Source organism: Oenanthe melanoleuca, chromosome 1 (genome assembly GCF_029582105.1).
Source record: "Oenanthe melanoleuca isolate GR-GAL-2019-014 chromosome 1, OMel1.0, whole genome shotgun sequence".
Classification (NCBI taxonomy): Eukaryota; Metazoa; Chordata; class Aves; order Passeriformes; family Muscicapidae; genus Oenanthe; species Oenanthe melanoleuca.
The window spans coordinates 24,688,604-24,713,099 of NC_079333.1; the positions used below are offsets into that span (position 1 = coordinate 24,688,604).

Sequence of the window (24,496 nt, forward strand, 5' to 3'; positions counted from 1 at the left end):
CACCACCTGTTAAAACCAGCTGGGGTAGTGATTCCTTATCTCTGTGGCACATACCATCTGCTAATGGGCCATCTTTAAGACAAGATGGGGCAATCATCTTTTCCATAACCCATCCTCCCTCCAGGAAGATATCATCTGCTGCTGAGCCATTAAGTCCCACTGTATGACTGATAAAATTACATCATCCCATTGGGAGATGCTCCAGCCCGGGGAGGAACCAAGCCTTTCCTACCTAGATAAAAGCGGAGCCTTTGGACAGCAAGTTACCTTCTTTCCACTGGATTCCAGAGGAGAAGCTTGACGTTTCTTCATCATCCCTGGACTTTTGGAGGAAGGCTGCACCCTTCTACAGGAGCACTGCTTCAGCTGAACCACATCTGTCACTGCAGGGGGACTGTAGCCACCATTTGACTGGACTGCTACCAACACCCTGACTGACAGGGTGCCCGGTTGTATTCTGACTCTGTCAGAGTTGGAATTGTTTTTTGTAATACTGTATTTCTATTTTAACTTTTCCAGTAAAAAACTGTTATTCCTAATTCTAATATCTTTTCCTGAGAACCCCTTAATTTCAAATTTATCATAATTTGGAGGGAGGGGGTTTACATTCTCCATTTTAAAGAGAAGCTTCTGCCTTTATTGGCAGATACCTGTCCTTAAAACCAGGACAGAGTCAAACAAAAATCACACAGCTACCACAAAGGTGGGCTAGATTTCATTAACCCCTTCAGAAGCAGACAGATTTGGACCCCAACCACGCTGAGTGAGCTTACAGGCGTGATGGATGAAAATCTCAGCTACTAACACATACCTTGTTTTACCCTATTAATTCCTTTTATTTTATTATTGCCCCAATAAACTCAGGCATGACATCTCTTCTCAGGAAGAGACCGCCTGCTCTCCAGTTCCTAATTCTTCCCCTAGGCAGTCAACAATGCCAAGTGCCATATTATGTCATCTCCAGGCTGCTCTTTCCAATGCAGAACAGAGTCCTTAGGCAGACAACTTGATCTTCATACAGTTATTACGCATTTCGTATAACTGGAAACAGAAATGGGTTATTTGTGTTAAGAGATAAAACAAGCCTTGATCCCTCCTGGGAGAACAGAGAAAAAAAAAATATCTGACTTTTCTTTCGTTTTCTTCCTGTATCTCAGCAGTTAATTGATCAATGGTAGACAAATTCATTAACTCAGTGTTGCCTCTTTGAATGGAAGTGGAGTTTAAGAGCCTTTTAATACCATCTCTAAATTCTTTCCAGTTTTGGAAGTTTGAGACTAAACTTTGTAGACAAACTGATTTCCAGCATCACATCGCTTTTAGATGACAACCTGAAATCCTCTAAATAATTTTTAAGTGGTTGTTTCAAATACTGTGACCTGACGAACATCTCATTTTTACACTTCCATTCTACAGTATTTGCTGTGCTCTGCCAGCAGCAAGTCCAGAAGCAGGAGGAATTGCAGTATACCCAAGATATAAGTTAGAGAAACAGAACTAAGTATGAAACACAGAGAGATTGTTCAAGTCCATTATAAGACTGAAACAAAGTACAGTAGAAGAAGAACTGAAAGGAAAAGTATTTTGTGAAGGGCAGCCCTATGCCTTCAGAAATAATAGCCATTCTTTTTCAGTGGAAGCACAGACGATCTTTGTTAAAACACTCTAAGTAAAAATCCTTTTTCTTTCATAGAAATAGCAGTCAGATATTTCCTCATGTTTTGATTTTTGACTCAGAAGAAAGTATAAAAATGCCTTTAACATCAGTCCTCAGAAGCCTGCAACATCCATAGAATCCTACACCCGTAATCATAATCAGAACAGGTTGCAATTATTCTACTAATCAAATAAGTTCTAATCTCCCAAAGGCATAAGACATTTGCTGGGTTGCTAATCACCATGTTATTAAACATTAATGAAATGTTTTATTACTCTTGGCCTTCTTTTACATATAAAGTAGCAGATGTTTCATGTAAACAGATTCCAAAAGACCTGCAAAACAAAAATTATTTCTCTTCACCATAAAAAAAATTATTTATTTAGGGAGCAGGAAAGTGCTGCTTCCAGTGTTTATTTTTCCTTTGTCTCAGACCTATTGCTATATGACATGAAAATGCCTAATGTTACAAGTCATGGGAGGCTTTTATTTCAATCCAACTGACTCCCTCAGACCTGAGAGATTTGAAGAAGATTCAAATTAGAAGACATAAAATAGGGTAACGGCAGATGAAGACTGAGCCATCAGTAGTAAAGGGAGAGTGGAACTGGCAAGTGGAATTAGCCTGCAGATGATCATTTGCCAAGCAGAATTAAATTTTCAAGAAGTACTATTTCTTAATAATGAGATCCCAGATAACTAAGCTTTTAAAAGGTTAAGCATTCCCTGCTGAATTCTGAGGAAGGTTGGGCAGGTCCTCCTCTGGGGCTGGGGGAATGGGAGAGGAAATTGGCTCAACTCCAGAAGTGAAGTTAAAATTGGAACTTACCCTCCTTACGTCCATACACAATAAGCTATTCTCCTCAAATTCACAGTGGGTTCCCCACCCCCTGGTTTGCTAAGTTTGTCATGAGCAGATAACAAAATCTATTAGCTACTGCTGTAACTAAGAAAACTACCACATGTGAATACCAGGTCTAAGATAAACCTAAAATAATAAATACCCTACCAAATTTCAGATTATAGCCCCACATATAAGAATGTTTCAACACTCCTTTGTAGTTTTATATATAAAACCAATTCAAGCTTCCCCAACGACTCATCTTCATATTAAAAGGCAGCAGCACATTCTTCCCAAGAGCTGCAGAATAATTTCATTGGTTGATGCTTTCTATATACAAACAACCTATCATACAGTTGGAAAGTAAAAGCCAGCTATGTCAAAGTACAAATTTACTATAAGCTGTTGAAGAATTAGTATTCCAAGTTTGATAATACAGGTTATCAGACTTCATGCTTGAGGGTTTTTTCCTTAGTCAGCATTAGCACTTTTCAAACACTGTCCCATTTTCAAGAAGTAATTTCCTTTGGCAAAAGGGTGTCACAGCACTAAAATAAAAAGATTAGGAAATCTTCGTGTTCACTACTAGCCTAAATTGCCCCAAAAGAAAGGGTACAAAGAAAAACAGTTTTAGTAACTATATACATAACAAGGTGTGGTTTTTAATGACAAATTAAAAAACAGAGACGCAGCTATGATTAGACTATGATTAGATTCACAACGTAGACATGCTAAAAAGGAATAGAGATCTCCAAAAAAAAAAAAAAAAAAAGAAAGGTGCAGATATAAATTATTTCATATGTAAGGTGAGCACCATGAATTTGAAGTGTGTCTTGGGTTGCAATATAGGATGTAGCCAGAAATGCGTATTCTATTGAAGCGGGGTCGGGCAGTGATCCTTATCTTCGTGGCACATACCATCTGCTAATGGGCCATCTTTAAGTCAAGATGGGGCAATCATCTTTATCTTTTCCATAACCCATCCTCCCTCCAGGAAGATATCATCTGCTGCTGAGCCATTAAGTCCCACTGTATGACTGATAAAATTACATTATCCCACTGGGAGATGCTCCAGCCAGGGAGAGGAGCCAAGCCTTTCCTACCTAAATAAAAAACCTGAGATTTTGGACAGCAAGTTACCTTCCTTCCACTAGATTCCAGAGAAAAGTTGGACCTTTCCACATCATCCCTGGACCTTCAGAAGAAAACTGCACCCTTCTACAGGACCACTGCTTCAACTAAACCACATCTGTCACTGGAAGAGCACTGTAGCCACCATTTAATCAGACTGCTACCAACACCCTGACTGACAGGGTGTCAGGTTGTATTCTGACTCTGTCAGGGTTGGGACTGTTTTTTGTAATACTGTATTTCTATTTTAATTTTCCTACTACAGAAAATTGTTATTCCTAATTCCCATATCTTTGCCTGAGAGCCCGCTAATTTCAAAATTATAATAATAATTTGAAGGAAGGAGGTTTGCATTCTCCATTTTAAAGAGAAGCTTCTGCCTTTGTTGGCAGACACCTGTCCTTCAACCCAAGACAAAGTGGCACACTCTTAGCAAATTTCCAAAGGCTACACTACTACCTCATGGGCTTCCAGTTTCAGAGTTTCTCAAGCACCAGGTCCAGCTGGACTAACACAGAGCAGGGACAACCTAATTACTGTGAAGCCCAGTTGTTCTTCGCCCAGTATGTGCAAAAATCATAGAATCACAGAATGGTTTGGGTCAGGAGGGACTTTGAGATCATCTAGGTCCAACCTCTTTACCATAGGCAGGAATATCTCTCACTAGGCCAGGTTGCTCAGAGCCCCATCCCAGTGTCGAACATTTCCAGGAATGAGACATCCAGTTTCTCTGGGCAACCTGTTTCAGTGTCTAACCACTTGCACAACAAAGAATTTCTTTTCAACATCTAGTTGGGTTAGGTTAAATCTAACCTCCTTCAGTTTAAATCCATTCTCCCTTGCCCTATCATCCATGCCCTTCTAAAAAGTTGCTCTCCAGGTCTATTATAATCTCCTTCAGGTGCTGGTAAGCTGCTCTAGGATCTCCCTGGAGCCTTCTCCAGGTTGAGCAGCACCAACTCTCTCAGCCTATTTTCACAGGAGAGTTGCTCCAGGTAGTTTTGTGAGCATCCTGACTTCCATCTTGCTTCCAGAATAAAATGAGAACTTGCACATAACTCTGTAGCAAGTTAATGGAAGAGAACTGCTGAAAACAAGGGACTGACGGAACAAAAATGACTTGGTCAGACCAATCATCTTGGCACCACATCATCCAAAGGTTTGTCAGCAGCCATCACCAGATGCTTTCAAGCAAGTTCCTTGTCATCCGGGACCTTAAAACCTGAAGACATGACATTTAACTTATTTTCACTGAACTTGTAACTTGTTTCCAAAAATACAATTACAGAAGATAAGAGGCTCAATGCAAGTCAATCACAACTTATGTCAGAAATTGTTTCCTATACCACCTAGCACCTTTTCAACAGACTACGCATTCATTTGTGTTTAATACAGTGTTAGAGAGGATTCTCATAATCCTCTGGATTATGAGTGGATGTCATTAAAACATCCACTGTTAATAATAATGCAAGTAGCAAAACCTTCACTGACCTTGCCAAATATTTCCAACTACAAGATCATATTTTCGCTGATTAATATCTCCCACCACACACATCATGAAGAACAGACATGCTGTGGAGATGACCTGGAGTTAAGTAATGATCCTGCCCCTCTACTCAGCTTCACTAAGGCCACACCTGGAGTGCTGTGTCCAGTTCTGGGCTCCTCAGTCCTTGAGAGACTCATGGAGCTCATGGAGTGGGTCCAGCAGAGGGCTACAAAAATGATGAAGGTACTGAGGGGGTCTGGGCCTGTTCAGCCTTGAGAAGAGACAATTAAGAGGAGACCTCATCAATGTCTGTAAGCATCTAAGGGAGGGTGTCAAGAGGATGGAACCAAGCTTTTCTTGGTTGTGCCAAACCATGAGACAGGAGACGACAAGTAGAAACTGATGCATAGGAAGTTCCACCTGAATACGAGGGAAGGACTTGCTTACTGTGCCATTAACGACACACTGGAACAGGTTACCCAGAGAGGTTGTGGAATCTCTCTATACTCAAGAACCATTTGGAAGAAATCCTATGCCATGTGGTCTGGGATGACACCGCTTGAGCAGGGATGCTGGAACAGAAGACCCACTGTGGTCCCTTACAACCTTGCCCATTTTGTAATTCTGTGAAATAATTTCCTTGCCCCACACTCAACCAGTGAAAGTACCTTTTTCCTATTTTGTTAAAATCAAACTCTCTACAAAGGGTGTTGAGACCCTTTCACATTCAAAATCCCAACAGTATGAAATAATGAAGATTATTGCCTGCTGAGGATGCCTTGCTTATATAAGCAAGACAGTATCACTCCCTACACATTCTGCACAAAAGTTTAAGTAAAAACAAGAGTCACCGTTGTGCTCACTGTATACTTACATTCAGGAAAACTCTAATAAATTTTAAAGGTGAATCAGTTAAAACTTTCTACATTGTTTAACTGGACAGCTGAATTCAGAAAGGCTTCAGACACATTTATTTCTCTGGAAAGGTCATTATCTACCCAAGAAGTCAGCTACAGCATTATCACCCACAAGCAAATCCATGCAGACAAGCAAGTTGGACAGCATGCCACAGCTCAGGGCTCCACCAGGAAGGGACTTTCCACTACCACCTGCACACAGCACTGTGTTTTTGGACTGTGTACAGGTTGCTCTCACTAGCAAAGAGGATTCTTTTTAAGAGATATTCTTCAGTTTAAATCCAAACAAGAGTCCTTGCACTGTTTATCATTCTTGCTAATTGATGGCCTTCATGCTGCCACAGAAATTGTTCAATGAATACACTGGCTGTTATGCCTCAAACACGCCAGGCAACCCTCAACATGCCCTAGTTTTTCCTCTGTCTCATACTACTTTCTTGTCCTACTAGATCTGTTAGCCCTGCATGAAAGCAGATAACCTTTATGCCTATTATGCACTTACAGAAACAGTCACTGCCTATCAGGAAATCCAGCATGCTATTCCCAAACCGTGTCCTTTCTTGCTTTTATGTTGACTTGATCAAAAAAACGAATTAAAAAACCAAACCAAACCAAAAAGAAAAAAAAAAATCAAAAATAAAAGAAAAAAGAAGATAACACCAAGTTCTTGACTATTTGCTGTGGCTCTTCAAATGCTGATTCTAAAAAACCTGTTGTAGTTTCCAGCACATTGGTAAAGAACATTTCCATTTCGCATGTTCTCATACTGCTGCTTTTGCAGATATCTAAATGACAAGAAGATAGAGTTAATAAGTTCACTAAAATATAGGAAGCTCCTGGTCCCAGAAACAGGAAATTCTAGTACAGGTTACTGTGATGTTGCACTACTAGAAGAATATAACCTGGAAAGAATATATAATTACTTTTTAAAAACTATAGAACTTCTGATACCATTGCCTCAACCAAAGATTATTATCTGTTGTTATAAGCTGTTACCACCTTCTAATTTTATAACTTAGAATTGCTCATGATTTATAAAATATGTTCAGCAGAGCACTACAAAGAAAAAGTCCTCATTTTTAGGAATTCTTCAGAAATATGTGCTCACCTTAGTTCTCCTGCTCTACATTACATCCTGTTAGGCCTGCCAGACTTCATTTGAAATGTGCTTACAAAGCTGCTCAGCATCAGAAAACAAAGCAAGTCCATCCACATAAGATACTGAACTCAATCTTCCTAATGTTCTCTAACCCATGCACTATATTTTGAAGCAGCAAACTGCTATGTCCTCATTTTAACACCTGCATACTTACTACTGATTCCCATAGTAGTAAACAACATATATTTTTAAAGTTTCCCCTTCATTAATTAACAGCAAACCTGAATTTTCCACTAAAGTGTCCACAGGCAATGTCAACATCCACTGTGAAGTTTTACTGTAAAAAAGGAAAAAAAAATAAAAGAAAGGAAAAAACCCTTTTCTGTCCACTTGCAGCAAGACCAGTGCAACCAGTGGACAGCACAGCAAGCAGTATTCATGTCTCACCACAAAACCTAGATAAGTTGCAATGTCCCACTTCAGAGACCAAGCCAAAACCTTCACTGGTTATAAATTATCTCATTTATAATCCATGAACATGCTTACACTGTTAAACTTATCCGGTTTAAACGAGAAGCGTGTGTTCAAGCCCAAAAAAACCTGGTACAACCTTCATGACTCAATGTGCCTGCTGAGATTAAAGGAAGATGAATGCAAAAGAGCCTACAAACTCAGTCTGATAAGCAGATCCCTGGATGAATATTTGAATGAAGAAAAAGAAGAGGATGAGTCTTTAAAAGACATCAAGTTATAGATTCTATCTTCATCACTTGATAAAGCTTAGGAGGGAAAACAAGGAGCTTTTTTTGAAAGGGAGATTTTTGAAATTAAAACAAACCCTCTGAAATTAGATCCAGCTGTTGCTTTCCACATGCATAGCTGTGATTCACACTGGATGTTTGTATTTTGACTAGTTAGCTCAGGACCTGAGCCATCTAATAACCTAATGGGCTTTCAAAGGAACAGCACAAACAAAGCTGTGAAATGAGCACCTTCGTTGGGCCTGTAACAATTAGACCTGGCTTCAAATCTTAGAAGAACTAGAGAATATAGATGTCTGTAGTCTGCTTATTTGCATCATGACACATAAAAGAATCTCCATTACTCATCTCAATTCACTGTACTAAACACTACATAAACAAAAACCCACCCTGAAGAAGGCAGACTGACTTCTCCTTAGTTAGAAGTTTGTGATATGATAAAATATGATAAACATCACACCTCACATTTCATCTTAAAGAAGAGTGAGTCCCTTCTTTGCTCCAAGCCAAAAAAACATTACAAATGCTCAATGACCACTTCTTTGACGTCACTCATTATATTTTAAAATAAGTATCAACACTGTGCCAAAGCATCAAGGAGTGTAATTAGAATGTTCCTTAATAGAGTAAGTTTCTAGTTATATTTCTAGATATCTAGAAATATTTCTTATTTTGAGTTATTACATGATACAACTCTTACAAAACCACTCAAATAAAAATCAGATTAATTTTTACCTCCTGCGGTAGATCATACAGGAGAGTCTAGGTCATCCAACAAAACATCAATCTACATTATCCTTCAAATTTAATCTTCAGTCTTCCAAACTGACTCTATTTCACTGCATAAAGCAGATAGAAAACATGATGGAAAAAAAAAAGTGGAACAAAAAGCATTCCTCAAAAACATGCAAAGTAAAGTAGTAGAGAAGTAATTCTTGTATTGTGTAGGCTGGAAATAATTCCATTCATCACAGACATCTCACCTTCTCAGTCATTAGGGACCAGGAAGTATCCAAGTCACATGAAAAAAATGGCAGCATTGCTAATTTTAGAATACGCCCAACAGTCTGAACTGTCTCTGTACTTTAGATGCTTCACAAAATATTTAAAAGAGCTTTCTTTTATTATTTTCCCATGTCTTGCAACTACTTTTCCAAGAAGCAATGGGCGGTACAAATACTGCCTTTAGCAGCAAAGAAAACAATTACCCACTACATGGCCCTCCAAGTTTTGTACACTTCCCACGAGCAAGCCCTTTGATTAGGGTGTCAGGTCTACTCAAGAAAACAACCAGAAAACAAAAATTACTCCCATTTTCACATTTACTTAAACCTTCTTCATTTTGTTTGCTGACTTTGAGTTAATTCTCTTCAAGGAAGAGTCACAAATTAAAAAAACTCAATTATAGCTCAATTAAAAGGTTTTAAACAAAGCCAAAAGAGTTGTACTACAGCGCAGCACTGGAGGCTAGGGCAGAGCTGTCTTGGTGACACATAAATGAGAAGATTATCCTCTTCTTTGCTTCAGGAAGCCTCCATTGAGCAGCAGCCGGATCTCTTCTATTCTTTCCGTGACTAGAATTTTATATGTTATCCCTTCTTTCCCACCAAGTGTAATAGCTGCCACAGCAGGGTATTTGAATAACAAATACTGAGCTCAAAAAGGACACAGAGTTTGCCACTGCCTGATTTAGCAGCCATCCATTTTAAAGACAAAAAATCCCTGTGTTCCCTGGCAAAAACTGACGACAAATTATTTAATGATATATTCCAATCATGCTCCAAGACTGGAATGCTGCACCAAAGATAATTTAGCCAAGTAAGAATTTAGCAAGCAAGTGACAGCCACAGGCAGGCAATGTTGCTAGATAAAAAGACTGTTTATGCTAAATCTTCCATAGCAGGCAATCTCATGCTGTGGAACTTCAAAAAGGGAATACATAACAGTACAACCAAGAGCCTTGAAATATCTGCACACACCAAACATCCAAGTAGTTTCAAAAGCACCATTTTTATCCCATCTAGCTGATCTTTATTTATACGCTATGCAACACTCTTTTTCCTAACTAGGAGATGTGTAGAAGATTCCTCCTGTGACACCATTTCCACCCAACACCTGTATTAATGCCCAAACTCTCTATAGTAGCAGCATTATCAAGCTCTCAAAAGCATTAGACAAGCCTGCTCTCTGCCTGATCATTTCAGCTTCTACTCCAAGATGAAAAAAATATAAAACTAGCTTCAAATTTATATACAGCCTCATACACAGTTGACCACTAAATTCCTGAGCTTCAGAAGGACTTCAGGAATTCTACTGTGATTTTTAAATGACCAAGTTCAGGCTCCATTCACAAAATAAAGACTGCCCTCAATTTCTCACCTGCACTGGTTGTACACTTCAAAAGTCTACTCCACTGCCACACTACGACTGTCAGCCATTAAATATTTTATTTTTAGATAAGAATGAGAAAACCCAAATCTGCTCCACCAGCCTGTAATCTGCCAACCTCAGAAATGCAAAGATATAGAGCCTCCATGGTAGCGATTCTGAAAGACTACCAAAGATCTCTCCATAAAACACTACAAAATGAAGAACATTAGAATCAATTTTTAACTTTGTTACACAGACCTACAAATTCATGCCATAATCAAGGCTCCCTCTAAGTAGCAGGTATAACCCAGACATAAAACTGATTTATAAACATAAAATACAGAGGCTATCCCTACTGTATGCAGGGTTACTGTTTTTCTATGTCAGTCCTTCTCAGGCACTTAGAGGCAGCAATGTTAAAAAGTCAAAGGAAAGGAAATTATCTTTCAAAACCAAACTTAATTCAACCATGATCAGGAATTCTGCAACGTCCAAGTACACTCTTACAGTTGTAATATGCTGTCAGTATGTGGCAGAGTTACAGCTATTCATGTGCTTTACACTTTGCATTTCCATAGCTTGACGGGTTTGGAATTCTTTTAAACTTCACTCTCCACTCCAAATGTCATTATTTCAGGATAGCATCCATTTAACCTGTGTCTCTCAAAACAGTCTCTAGCTAATTTACGAATGTATATATACAGAATATATATTTCATAGGCTATAAATAAATATATGTATTTTATGAAAATCAGACATATGAAATAATTTCCTTTAGAAGACCTGAGAGACAAAAGGAAATAAATCAAAGCATTATTGGAGCAGCTGTATGAGTTATCTGAAATAGTGGGACAAAAGACTTTTTATAAATGTAATGTATCATCCGGTTCTTTTTGCTGGTCAGTAAATTCACATAGGACAGACAGGTTTAATTTTAGTCCCAAGTTATACACTAGAAGTGAGCAAGAAGAGACAAAAACTGACAGCACCGCTATCTTGTTTTAAAGTCGCATCTTGGTCCTAGTCTAGGAAGTACCACAGAAAAACTCTTGGAAATAGAAAAGCTCAAAATCCAAAATAAATGCACCACTTAAACTGTGGCATGGATCTATGAAAGGCGTCATGCAAATACCCATGGGGTAGGAGCAGAAAAATCCTCAAGAGCTCTTTCAATTCCTCCCTTTTTAAAGAACACATTCCTAGGGCCTATTTCCCCACTAACATGTGGGTTTCCACATGGCAACATGTGGAAACATCTCTCAACACACACAAAGCCACGTCTGCAGATGAAGAGCATCTCCTCCTCTTTCCTGGGCCAGCTGTGGCTGGATGACACTGCATTCCCTGGACATTAATTATCAGTCCAAGCTCCACAGCTAAAATGGATAAAACTGAAATCAATGCTCATAGTACAAACTCCATTTCATCCATGTGTCAAACTGAAGACCTATTTTGCACTAACAGCTATTATGCATCCAATTCAGATGTCATATTTGAAAACATTTGCAGGAGCAGTCAGAACTACAAATAATTTTATTATACAGACTTTAAAATAATACTAAGTTAGAAATATGATTCTTGGAGTTCTTAGATCTTCTTCTTCTTGAAGTATGCCCAGGAAGGTTACAGCTGATACAATGAACACTGCTTTCTTCAAAGACTGTCAAAAGTAAGAGTAAACAGATTTTTTTTTACCCATTAGGAAAGTTTGAGAAAATTGGAAAATGGAATGAAATACATGGTTGTGAATAAGAATTCAGATCTCTACCCAGCCTTTTTGGTTGCTGTGAACAGACAGACACTACAACTACAATTACAGTCAATGACATAATTGGCTCAAATAAGCTTTCAGGAGACAGCCAGATCAAGTACTGCTGTAAGAAAAGCAATTATCTTGGTAAATGTCTCTGATAATCAGACTAAACTAAGTTGGACCAGAGCTACAAATGTGGCCTCTATACAAGAGTTAAAGCATAGATTAGAAATAACCTCTCTGAAAGCAAACATAGTCCTCCAGCTGTTTAGGAGATGGAAAAACAACCTGAACACATGCCCAGGCATCTCCCATTCTGGAAATCTTATCTGACACCCTCAGTCTTTAAGAGGGACTGTATCCCCTTAGATGAGGACAGCTAGGAATACAAGGGCAGTCTTGATCAGGCTCAATTATCTTTCTACTGCTGTTTTTACAAATGCGTGTAATATTTGCTGAAGTCACTGAAAAATATTTTCAGCCTTCCATCCCCATTTGTAATACAAACACACACCATCTCATTAGTCAGAAGACAGATCTATTGCTCTGGGTGCTCTTTCTAGCTATTTAGCAATAAAACTAAGGCATCATTTAGAGAGTAACACCTCCAGGATACTGTTATGAACAGTAATTCACTATTCTTCAGATCTCCAAAGTAGCTATGATGTGCAAGTTCTCAGATTTAAAAGAAAGGTGCTTAAATGTTACTAATTCTCATCACCATGTTTTTCCTTTGTGACTTTTTATCCCATAGGTGCTTCCAGCTCAACTGAGATACAGTAAAATGGCATTCTTCTAAGAGAAGGCCTTAGAGATTAATGTTTGAATATTCAATGATACTTAGATGGAGATATGAGAAAACTAAGCTAGCTCCCGCACAGATTCAATTAAAAAAGGAAGTCCTTAGTTCAGAGGAAACCTGCACAGATAACAAGGTCACAGTGAAAGATAATCATGAATATATCAGAGCAAATCCAACCTCTACCCTGTATTCAAGACTTTGAACACTGACTTAAGATGAAGATAGCATTCATTCTGAACCTCTGTGATAACTTTCAATTCCCTTCCAGAAAGGAGTGAAGTAGGAGGGAAAAGAAGGATCCTGAGTGATCTTACTGCTCTCAAGGAGTTTGTAGTAAAGTGGAGGTTGGTCTCTTCTCCCAGGCAATGAAAAACAGGATGGGAGGACACAGTCTCAAGTTGAAGCAGGAAAGGTTTAGGCTGGATGTCAGGAGAATTTTTTTCACAGAATGGTTACTAAACTTTGGAATGGACTACCCAGGGAAGGTGGTGGAGTCACCATCTCTGGAAGTGTTTAGGAAATAACTGGATGTGGTACTTAGTGCCATGGTCTAGTTGACAAGCTGGTGATCAGTACAAGGCTGGAATTAATCCTAAAGGTCTTTTCTGTAACTTCAATATCCACTTGTGTGCTTGAAACAAAGGGTCCCCAACTCGGGCACATACAAAGGAAGAGTCAAGGCTTCTATGGCAGTAACAATGGCTTCTCTTCAACTGTACCTTCAACATACTCATGACAAAGCTACAATACACAGGAGTTTGGAAGATGGATCTGCTAAAACATTAAAAAGCCAAGATAATGCATACATCCTATCTGAACCTAACAAAGGGAAACCAAACCTGCACAGAAGAGACAGCGATACCACTTCCCTTAAAGCTTTACAACTGGGTTCCCTAACACATAACAAGAGGCTAGGTGGTCAACTTCTGTCTGCTTCTCAGTATATAGACGACTATCCATAGCACAAGCTTACAGACTGTAAAACAAAATTTGTTTTAACTCTTCTTTCAGTCAGGTTACCCGAGTAACTTGAGTACATCCCTCCTCAAAACAGCTCAGCTACACCAACAGTGGCCTTAATAGACTGAAGTCCCCTGAAATGGAGCCTTCCAGTGTAATACTACTATCTGTTGTATCTTCACTGGCTATGGATAGCCAAGAGCTAAGAAACAAGCTGGGGAGAAATCAGCATAAGTGGAACTCATGCAACCCAATTTGAAATCATATTCTTGCAGTGGTCAGTTAACCACAGAGATTCTGAGGGCAAAAGATGCAAATCATTAATTAACAGGTTCATTTTTTCACATGCACAGAATTACACCTTCAACCATAAGCAGAGACACAAAACCTATTAAGAAAAAACTGGGCCAGCTCTAGATTTCTGAATGCTTTAAACAGAAAAGTCTCTTGAAAAGTTAACAGAATTTAAAAACCTAAACACCTAGTAATTTTTTAATGGAAATTCTTCCGTGTGGTTTTACACTTTTCATGGGAGCTGTGAGGATCAAAGTTGCTGAAAAGAAGTTAACACAAACAACACATATGGGCTACTTCGAAAAGGATCTTTTTATACTTAGCAGTTTGATACATCTGAGGCAGGAACTGAAGGAAAGCTGCTGCTTTCAATAGCACTTCAAACAGTTCACAAAAGTACACATACCAGCAGAGAAAGAAAGAAACCGGAACCTCAACACAGATGTATTTTTCCATCCTGCTGCTTTATTTGCTTTAAGGCTCAAATTAGCACTAAGACTTTACATATTAAAAAAAAAAATTCTAAAAATCCCAACAACAACAACAAAAAAACCAAAAAAAACCCAAAAAAAATCCCAAAACAAAGAAACACTAAATATGCAAATACTCACAACACCTATTCCTTCGGTAACTAAAAACAGGAAAGAGCACTGCCTATTATTCAGTGGCCTCAGCTTTAGCAATGCAGTGCTTCACATTTAAGGATCATCAGAGCTCTAGTCTGACATCCTCTCACACTCCAGAAGATCTGCCTATTTAAATAATTCCGGCAATGAAGCCAAGGGCACACACAGTTGGATGATTAAACCCAGGCAGCCTCTTAATGACTTGACAGACTGGATGGCATGAATGGTTCCCATTATAGAATCTGGCTTTCTCTTGCTGCACATTTTATGTCTGTGAGAGCCATTAACAAGAAATGTGATGCCCAATCTAGACTGCTTTGAAAAGGTGCAGGAGGAGTACAAACTCTCTTCATCACTTAGATTTAAACAGCCCCAAGCTAAAAGCAGAAACGTCAAATACTGCAATTCAGATACAAGAAATTAACTACTTATTCTCAGTCAGCTGTGAAATATTTCTAGCAATTCACACATTCATTCCATTAGGATTTCTTAAAAATCTTAATAGAATGACAGAAATAACAAAAAGTAACTGTTTATACTAACAGGCCTCTTTGCTTATTATTGGTTTCTGCATGATTAGACAGCAACATGACAGACTCTAAATCTGAAGAATATTCCAATGAAAATGCTAACACAAAGGCAGATCAAGAATTTTTATGCTACCTGTATTTTCTTTTCAAGCATCACAATTAGGCTGTGTCACTTGAGGGCCTGCATTGATACATGGATGAAAATAATTGAAAATACTATGCATCTTTTAACTGCACCTACTGATGCTTTGCATAAAAACCTATTATTATGCATTTGTGGGATAGAGGCAGAAACACAATATAGATCTGTGAAAGCCAGGTCACTGTCTTTTGGAAATTTTACCAATTGAAAGCTCTTTGGCCCCAAAGTTTATGAACAGCTGCCTTATACTATTTTTCAAAGAGAACCATCCCTCTCACCCCTGTTAAACTTGTAATTGAAAACAAAATACAAAATCCACCACCCCAAAAATATAACCTTCCAAAAGAGTTGGTTAATTAAACAAATAAATTGTTTCACAGATTAATGACAAACAGAACAAAGTTTGTGAACTACTCATTAAAGTGTCAGGTAATTTCCCAAAAATACATTACTTAATTTCTCACACTTAGTATGGAGAACTAGCTTACTGTAGGCAGAACTACAAACTGAAATTAAGCATAAATTTCTAGGTGTATTTTATTTATTCCCTCCAATGTCTTAGTACTACTCCTACCAATACTATTGCTGTACATTAAGCTGAACTCTAGACACACATTCTAAAAACCCAGAATAATTCAAGAGATCCCGTTTAAAACACAGTCATGCAGGAAGTGCAATGTCAAACTGAAGAACCATTGAACTGCAATGAGAGAGTAGAAAGAAGGAGCACTGCAAACTATCTTTACCATTACAGAAAGATTCAACTCTTCAGCATTGATTTAACACTCAACTTCTTTCTGGTCTGACCAATGCTGGGAGGCTGACTTGTCATAGTAATGGAAAAGGAAAAAAAGGCAACCCCTCTCTGGTAATCCAGCTTTCAAGCTAGCTTTAAACCTGGACAAAAGCATCTCAGCTTCCTGACAGACATCTAAAATTGGCAACTGAGGTGCATATTCCAAACCAACACAGTAACTGCCCTCCACATTCACTAAATGCAGCAAGAGCCCAGAAGTTACACTCTCTTGGGACTTCCTAAATTTCTGAATCATGCCCTTTCAGTTTCAAGACTATCTGCTGGCTTTTCTCAAAGCATTTTTTTTAAAAAATCATGACTAAGGAATTATACTTGTACCAAGTACACATGTACCAAGGCCAATACATCATGATAGACAACCACAGGGATAAGCAGGCACCAGCCAAAAGCATAAAGCTAAAAATTTTTCTTCACGATTCAAGTCAGGAAGCAACCTTCACATGCCACCTTCCTCTTGCTGCTTATCCACCACTGGGATCAGAGCAGACTGGTATTTCTAAACTGCTCCCTCCTCTCTTCTCTCAGAAAGAGATAATAAATCAACTAAGCTACCACAACCTTTGGCTGCCCACAGTGAGACTGGCTTTTTCCCCTCGATCATTGCTAAAGTGGAAATATGCATTAATGAGAAGGGAGTGGCAGATTTCTTAAGGAAGTCCACTGACCAGGCCTTGGATCTGGACTCGAGCAGCTGAACAGGTATGGCAATGGCCCACCTGAGCTGCATCCACAGCTCAGCTCTCTGAACACAAGAGCTGGTCTGCTCCTACACTGCACTTGAAACATTCAGCCAACAGACTTTCAAAGATCCTTCTTTTAACTGGTAAATTACGTGGTCTAGCATTTGCTACCTAGATCAGGCATTGCTATAGAGTAGCATACCCTGAAGTAATTGTATGCTATTCTTAATATAAGATATATGTGTCTAGCTTCCAAATCTGTCCAGGCAAAGGCCACCATCCAGCCTGCAAGAATTTACACCTCCTGCCAAAACAGCATACACTTCCATATCTGAATGTGAAAAGAATGGGAGGCCAAAACTGAGAAATTATGGGAAAAACTAGGGAGCTTAGAACAAAGGTAGATGATGCTGTGCAGCTGGGACAGAAGTCCGCAATAAGAATATGAAAAAATACATAATTTGGGTACTACTGCAGATGTGACCCATACAAATAAAGAAGTTTATAAAAGTATTTTTAAACTAATGCTATCTATCTGCAAACATATACATGGATTTAACCATTAATTACATCTGGTTTAGAGATACTAAAGCTTCCAGGCACTGGATGTTCTCAGCTTGTATTATCAAATGTAGACAACTAATTCAGAGTCCAAACTGGAAACACCCTACTTAGCTTTTCAGTTTAGCCGTTTTGCTTTAACAGAAAAAGGACTAATATTCAAGAGACGTAGGTTTTTTTATCACTTAAAGAAACACTCCAAAATAGAAAGATATATAGTCAGATAACAAAATGTCACAGAACCAACTACCAAAATAAAAAGCAAAGTCCAACATTTTACTCTACTTGTCCAACAGAAGTTAATTTTAAAACAAAGTTAGATGTCATAAACTATTAATATCTGATGTTCAGGAACTAAAATGCTTGGCCAAGTTTTCATTTTACATCTTGCAAAACCCCAGAGTTATAAGACTAAAGAAATCAAAGATTCTTGTCAAAAGCAGTAGCTGACATCTACCAAGCATGACAGGTTATAGTAAAGATCCTAGATCTATTAAAATCACCAACACACTTATAAGTCAGGTAGCAAGAGAAGTAAGTGATCTTCAGGCCAAACTGCCCTGGGCTCTGTATTTGTTATCTTCTTGCCTAGCTTTCACAATTTCTGATTTACTCAAATATAACCTTCAACTTTATAGGTGCAGCAACTAAAGAACAAAGGCTTCTGTTCCTTTCAACAGTTCAATTACTAATAATTGGAGAAGAGTTTTGCTAGAAAAAAGTAACCTTAAGACAAGCTTTTCCCTTGTTTCCACAGCTCACTGTCTGAGAAATCTGGTCTGCAACCTGGAAACAGCACATCAAATCAGGATTCTTAGCTTCCTGATTTGGACTAATACAAACAATCATAGTGATTTGCTTTGATCAGTCACTCACTGATTTTCAAGTTAAACTACTGCTTTATCATAATGCATCTCTTTAATCTTTAGTCCCAAAAAATTTTTATGTGCATTTATGTGCTCTGATGAAAATAAATTAGGAAAATCAAAAACACTGCTATCAAAGACATCGAAAAGGAGATAACATTCATGAAAATACTATGAACTTATGCATAGGCTCACCTTAAATCTTTTATCCTGCAGGACTTTCTTAATGGCCACAAGCTCTCCTGAATCACAGAGTTTGGCTTGATACACAACACCAAAAGATCCATTTCCAATCACCTTGGTGTCTGTATAGCTGACTTCTTGTGGTCGGTCCGGACCTTGTCCAGGGGTTGCTACTACTGTAGTAACCTTGCTGCCATCTTTGTCTCCTGCAAAGCAAGAGATACACAAATAATCAAAATACATAATACATAAACAAGACGTCCAACAGGACTAAAACAGGGAAGACTAAGACAAAGATTTAGATCAGCACATAAACTTCAATATTGTAGAGAAAAATAGAAAACCTCTGACAAAATGCAAAGAAAACTGAGCATATTTTTTACCAATGTGGTGTCAATTTTTCATTTAGATTATTGCTAACAAAAAATTGCTCTCCAGAAGCCAATAACTGAGCAATAAAATGTAATGCACAAAGAAGCCAAGTACTTATCCCTACATCTGATTATCAAGTGATATTAAACACAGTTCTTGGCATTATCAAAATGAAGCATTTTCCCATATTTTTCCTATAACTGAAGAAACTAAACTGCCAGTATGAGCTCAGATCAGCACTCTGATCTTTACAGGCATTTATCCAGCAACAAAAACCAGGAGCACTTTAAGTCTGTTACAAATCCACCCACATGTAAAGCTCCAGCTTGCAGCACTAGGAAGCAAAATCTTTGTTAAACCTGGCTGTGTGCACCTGAAGCACAACCTAGGCTGAATCACACAGCACAATCCTGTTCCTCCCTTCTTCCATGCCTGGACTTCCTTGCAAATACGGGAGGCACTTGCTGGGGCAGGGGAAGAAGGCGGAGAGGGATGACAACAGCAGGCATTTGGCTAGTTCATCTCAAGATGAACCGGAACATATCCAGGGACGGTGATCAGGATGCAAGATCGCAGTGGAAGCTGCACAGCTGAATGTGCTTTGGCACAGATGGAGCAGCTGTAGGTTTTACTGGCATTTTCCCAGCCACTTTCCCATCAAAAGACCCAAGCCACTATCACCCACTCTTACCCCCACCTTACTACCAACAGTAGTAACTGTCGCCCTGCTCAAAATCTGATTTTGTTGTAATAGAATCAAAGCTTTAGACATTTTACAAGCACACTCTGGGCATTTCTTGCCCTTCAGTTGCAATAAAGAACCCTTCAGGCTTGGGTTACAGAGCCAAATAAAGCTGCATGAAAAATCAGAACCTGCTGTTCCATAGCAGTCACCACAACTCTACAGAAACTGTTCTCAAGAAATACTTATCACATCTGCTAAGTAAGAAACCCTCACGACTTTTTCCAGGTATTCTCTTCACTTCTCTTGCATTTAGAAAAGTCTTTCCAAAAGACAGCTTGATCAATAGCCTTAGTGCAGTTTAGGCAAAATGCTATTTGTCCTGCTCCAAAATGGCATGGGAAAAAAAATGGCACAGGTAATCCCTGCTCTCTTTCTCCACAATGCCTCCTTCCAGTATGAGGGCTGTTGCAAAGAAAGTTATTATGACAGAAAAGTTATTTCTCTTTGGGCAACCTCTCCCCTCACTTCTAAAAACTACTCAAGTCCAGGACCTAAAACCAGACTCTGCAAAGGAAGCTTATCTCAACTCTACCAAGCAAGCTAGAAACTCCTTGTGTCCAACTTACAACACGTTTGTTTGTACAGTCCAGCACAATGTTTGCAGCTTGTGCAATGCTGCAACCTCACGATCAGCTTGTGTACCGAACTCTCCTCTGTGGAGCTGCTGCCTGTCCAATCCTCATCCACTTTGCACTTAAACACCTGACTGCTCTTATCAAAGCCTAATATTCTGTATTTGTCCTGACTGAACTGCATCCAAGGTTACTGAACTGTCTTGCCAGCTTGTCACATCCTTCAAGCACAGTCACTACCCAGAGATCCACTTCTGATGCTACATGAAATTTACCTAAGAAATTGGTGAAAACTGGTGAATCCTATGAGACTGCCTAAAAGCCCTGCAAAAACCCATGAAATAACTTATCCTATCTCTTTCTTGAACATCCGGCTGTGCTCAGACAAAATAATCAAATCATTTTGTATGCGTTTCATAGGATTTCCCACAGTCCATTGTTTTTCTAGATTTCTCATGAGACAATTAGTTTGAAAACTTCAGTCAAGATGCCCACATCTACTACTACTTCTTAGAATATTCAGAAGAAAAGTGGACGGCTTGGCAGGATTTCCTCCTGAAAAATCCACATTAACTACTATTCATCTCCTGTGTTGCCTTTACGGTTCTTGCAAATTGTTTCTTTTTATAATTACAACTACTCAATGAAACAAATAAACAAATCACATATAAATAAAGCACTTTAGTACTAAGGGTGCCAATTATGTGCCAAGCAATACAGAGTAGGTATAGCCGTTCCCCATAACAGCCACGAGAAGCTGAGATTTATAAATTTGGAGAGAAAATGGGGGAGGAGGTGGAAAGGAACACTAGACAGATGAATGTCTTACAGAGAGAGAGAGAGAAACATAAATAGAAGAATACTAGCTGCATGGAAAATTCATTCTCCTCTTTGATAACTAAGAAATAAAAGGAAGGAAGCCACAAAGAAATGTTTCATGGTTTTTTTTGTAAACAAGCTGAAAGTGTAACTCTCATAGCAGCAATGCATTTTATTTGCCCAACTATTCTATGATAAGCATTCTAACTCATCAAATACACAAATAAGTTACATGTGCTTTACTACAGGAATGTTCATAAAATAAAAGGTAATCCCCAACCTGCTCAATTTTGAGGGGCAATTTTTTTTTTTTTCAAGGTTCACTAGATCAGAGTATTGAGATTATTGTTAATGAGTTTTGCTCTCCTTTTTTCCAAAAATCAAGGCTAATGAACTAATAGAGATTAAAATAATTGTCCCTTGCAACAGTGGTTGAGATTTGAAGTATATGATATCAAGAAATCTGCTCTAAGGCCTCTCTTCAGAGCTGCAACTCTCTCAGGGGCCTCCCTGTCCAAAAAAGCAAACCTTGAATTTCAGGCCATTTCAAGTGTCTAATTCCAAAGTGCAGCCCACAAGCTGCAGCCACCCAGCCAACTTTTCAGAGCTCAAATGAAAAACCAGTCAGCTTTACATACCTTCCGTTAAGACCACAGGAAAACAGCTCCTAACTAAACTTGCTGAAATGACCAGCACTTAGAAGTGTATGTACTAACACTTTAAACACTACACCAAGAATTAGTTTGTTTCTTTACCAGAATTTAGAGATAATTAAGCCTCACAGAGCTTTATCCCAGCTTCCTGCTTTCAGGAAACAAGTTTTTGCAAACCATCCACAAAACACACCATAACGACTCCAATCTTTGAAGTTATGCCTGTTAAGGGTTTCAGTTATATTTTATATCAGTATTGTTGATCCTGAGGGATTATAGGCATAAAATTAACCTTGCATCCTTGACATCTTTGATCTCCAAGAATAAAACAACTCATTGCTGCTCCAAGTACACAAATAATGTGTTTGTATCGCAGCAGCATCCAGAGGCCCCAAGCCTGTTTTGCTGCTCCTTGCACTACACAAGTGTAGGTATTGCTCACAAGATCATACACAGTTCAGAATGGTTATCCCAGTTTTAATCGTCTGGACAGCAAGTGCTGACTTGCCAGCCAAACAGCTCATAAAGAAGTTCACTAAACAACTTTCAGAAATGATGGGTTTAGCGTCAGCATGATGGAAGATAGCAGAGAGGAAACAGCCCTGCCCAGCAATCTTCAGTACCTCCAAACAGATTCCTAACAACAAATACCATGAAGCACTTTCTCACACAGTACTGATGTTTAACATCCATGATGTGGTATTTGGGTTTGGGATTTTTTGAGTAAGGGCTTTTTCCACAATTCTAATGTGGAACTGAAAATCTAGACATTTCAATTTCCAAGTGCTCTGACTGAAATAGTTCACTTTCTACCTTTAGCACATGATGACCACATGGGATAAATCACAAGCATTAGGTATAATCAGTGAAAGCACTGTAGAAAGCAGAGAACAGTCATCAGTTTGTGGGAAGAAATGAGCATACTCCACTTAGAAGAACACAGACCATCAGTGCAAGCTGCAACCCTATTTTGGAATCTCAAAAAAAAAAAATACATGGTAGTAGATGTTTCTTTTTTACCCAGGTGAGATTAGTGATCCCGCTATTGGGCAAGCATTTTGTCACATATATACCCTATCAGCTACAGATTCCTACTACTCAGCTCAAAGACGACCATCTGTAAGTGTACTGCATGTATACTTTTGGCCTGCGCCAAATGATGTGCCATTCAACAAAATTCACTTCAGTCCTCAGGGACCATGAAAAGCATTCTTTGCTATTGATCACCCACACACACCTTCTATTGAATGGGCCTTTAGCTGCTTAGTGTCTGAGCAGTAAAAGCACACTTTAACGCACAGAGATCTAAGATTCCTTTTTTCCTCTCAACTACATATGTGTGCCCTCTTTCATGTGTTTTACAGCTGAAGTGAAGAAACAATGTATTAGTACAATGATTACTGCAGTTCTACTTCAAATGCAGCCTTGATGCTTTGCACTGTCTAGGAACTCCAACTTTTCCTCTTTTTTGACTTTACCCATTTCCACTTGCATCCCTCCTCCAGCTGCTACATTCCTCCTTACCAGCACGGTCATGGGCTTTCCCATTAGATATTATTTAGGTTGTTTTGAAGTCCTAAAAGAAAACTCCACAGACCTGCAACACACTCTGTACAATGTCTGAGGTCACATAACTGTGTTCTCTTAAATATCTTCACTGACTTGTTTCAAATCTCAGTGTCACCTCCCTAATTAAGATACAGTTCAATATTAAGCCACTTGACTACTTCTCCCCTTCATAAGGCCTCGCTGCACCGTTTCATCTTAATTTGCTAAATGCTCAATACAGTCAAGAAGTCACTTCTGTAGAAATCTGACATGACTGGATCCAGCCCCTGCAGATGGAATTAGGTTATAACTAACAGCTGACACAACCACCTAGAAAGAAATGAGCAACCAGAGAGGTATGGAAGTTTATCAATACTGCAGTGGCTCTTTTCAGTTGCAGATAACTGGACAGTCAAAAGATCTGACTACTTTGTTAAACAAATATTTTAAGAGAAAACTTTTCTTGAGCTATCTGCTAGAATCTGGTGCTGATCATCAGATAAGGCTACGGAATAAGACACTTGACTTCTTAGATAACCGTTCATGGCATATAAAGGAAGGAGATCAGCAGCTGCTCTGAAAGCCCTTAATGTGGCCTATGTATGCTTGAGGAAAGACTTGCAGTAGAAATCGGTACTAATTTTCTTCTTCTAATCAATTTTTCCTACATTTTTTAAAAAGTTAGTTTCACAGAGAGCTAATTATTATGAGTCAGTACAGAGAAGAAAGTATTAAAATGGTATTTATGAACGGTTTTACTAGACAACTTCCTTTCTTCATCAGTGAACTGCATGAATGTTACCTAGTGGGAGACAGTACAAGATAAAAAAAATCCTAGAACCATACAGAATCATCGAATGGTTTGGGTTTGAAGGGACCTTAAAGTGCACCTACAGTTCCTACCACCCCAAGCATCATCAGAGAACCTCCACTTGACCAGGCTATTTTAAGTCCTATCCAGCCTGGCCTTGAACACTTTCAGGGACACAACTTCTTTGGGCAACCTGTTCCAGTGTCTCACCATCCTCACACTAAAGAATTTTTACGTATAATCTCAAGTTTTCAGTTTGAATCCATTCCCCCTTGCCCTATCACTGTATGCCCTTGTAAAAAGTCTCTCTCCAGCTTTCTTGAAATGAACATTCATGGACCAAATCAGAAAAACTCAGGGAATCAAAGAAAGAAGTCTAACAAAACACAGTGTGGTTCGATTTTTCAATTTACTCTGAACAAAAGGAGTCCTTAGAATTCCAGAAATAGTTCGGGTCAAACACTGAACAAAAACCGCTAAGTGTGCCAATCATCACC

At 38.8% G+C, this 24,496-nt stretch overlaps 1 protein-coding gene across 2 annotated transcripts in view; it reads right to left on the minus strand.

Moving 5' to 3' along the window:
• Nucleotides 1-24,496, minus strand: part of GSK3B (glycogen synthase kinase 3 beta) — a 146,207-nt gene that overhangs the window by 73,089 nt on the left and 48,622 nt on the right. For both annotated transcript variants that reach the window (XM_056494430.1, XM_056494422.1), the window contains exon 2: nucleotides 18,492-18,685. In XM_056494430.1, coding sequence (XP_056350405.1) covers nucleotides 18,492-18,685 — 194 coding nt within the window. The remainder of the gene's footprint in view (nucleotides 1-18,491; nucleotides 18,686-24,496) is intronic.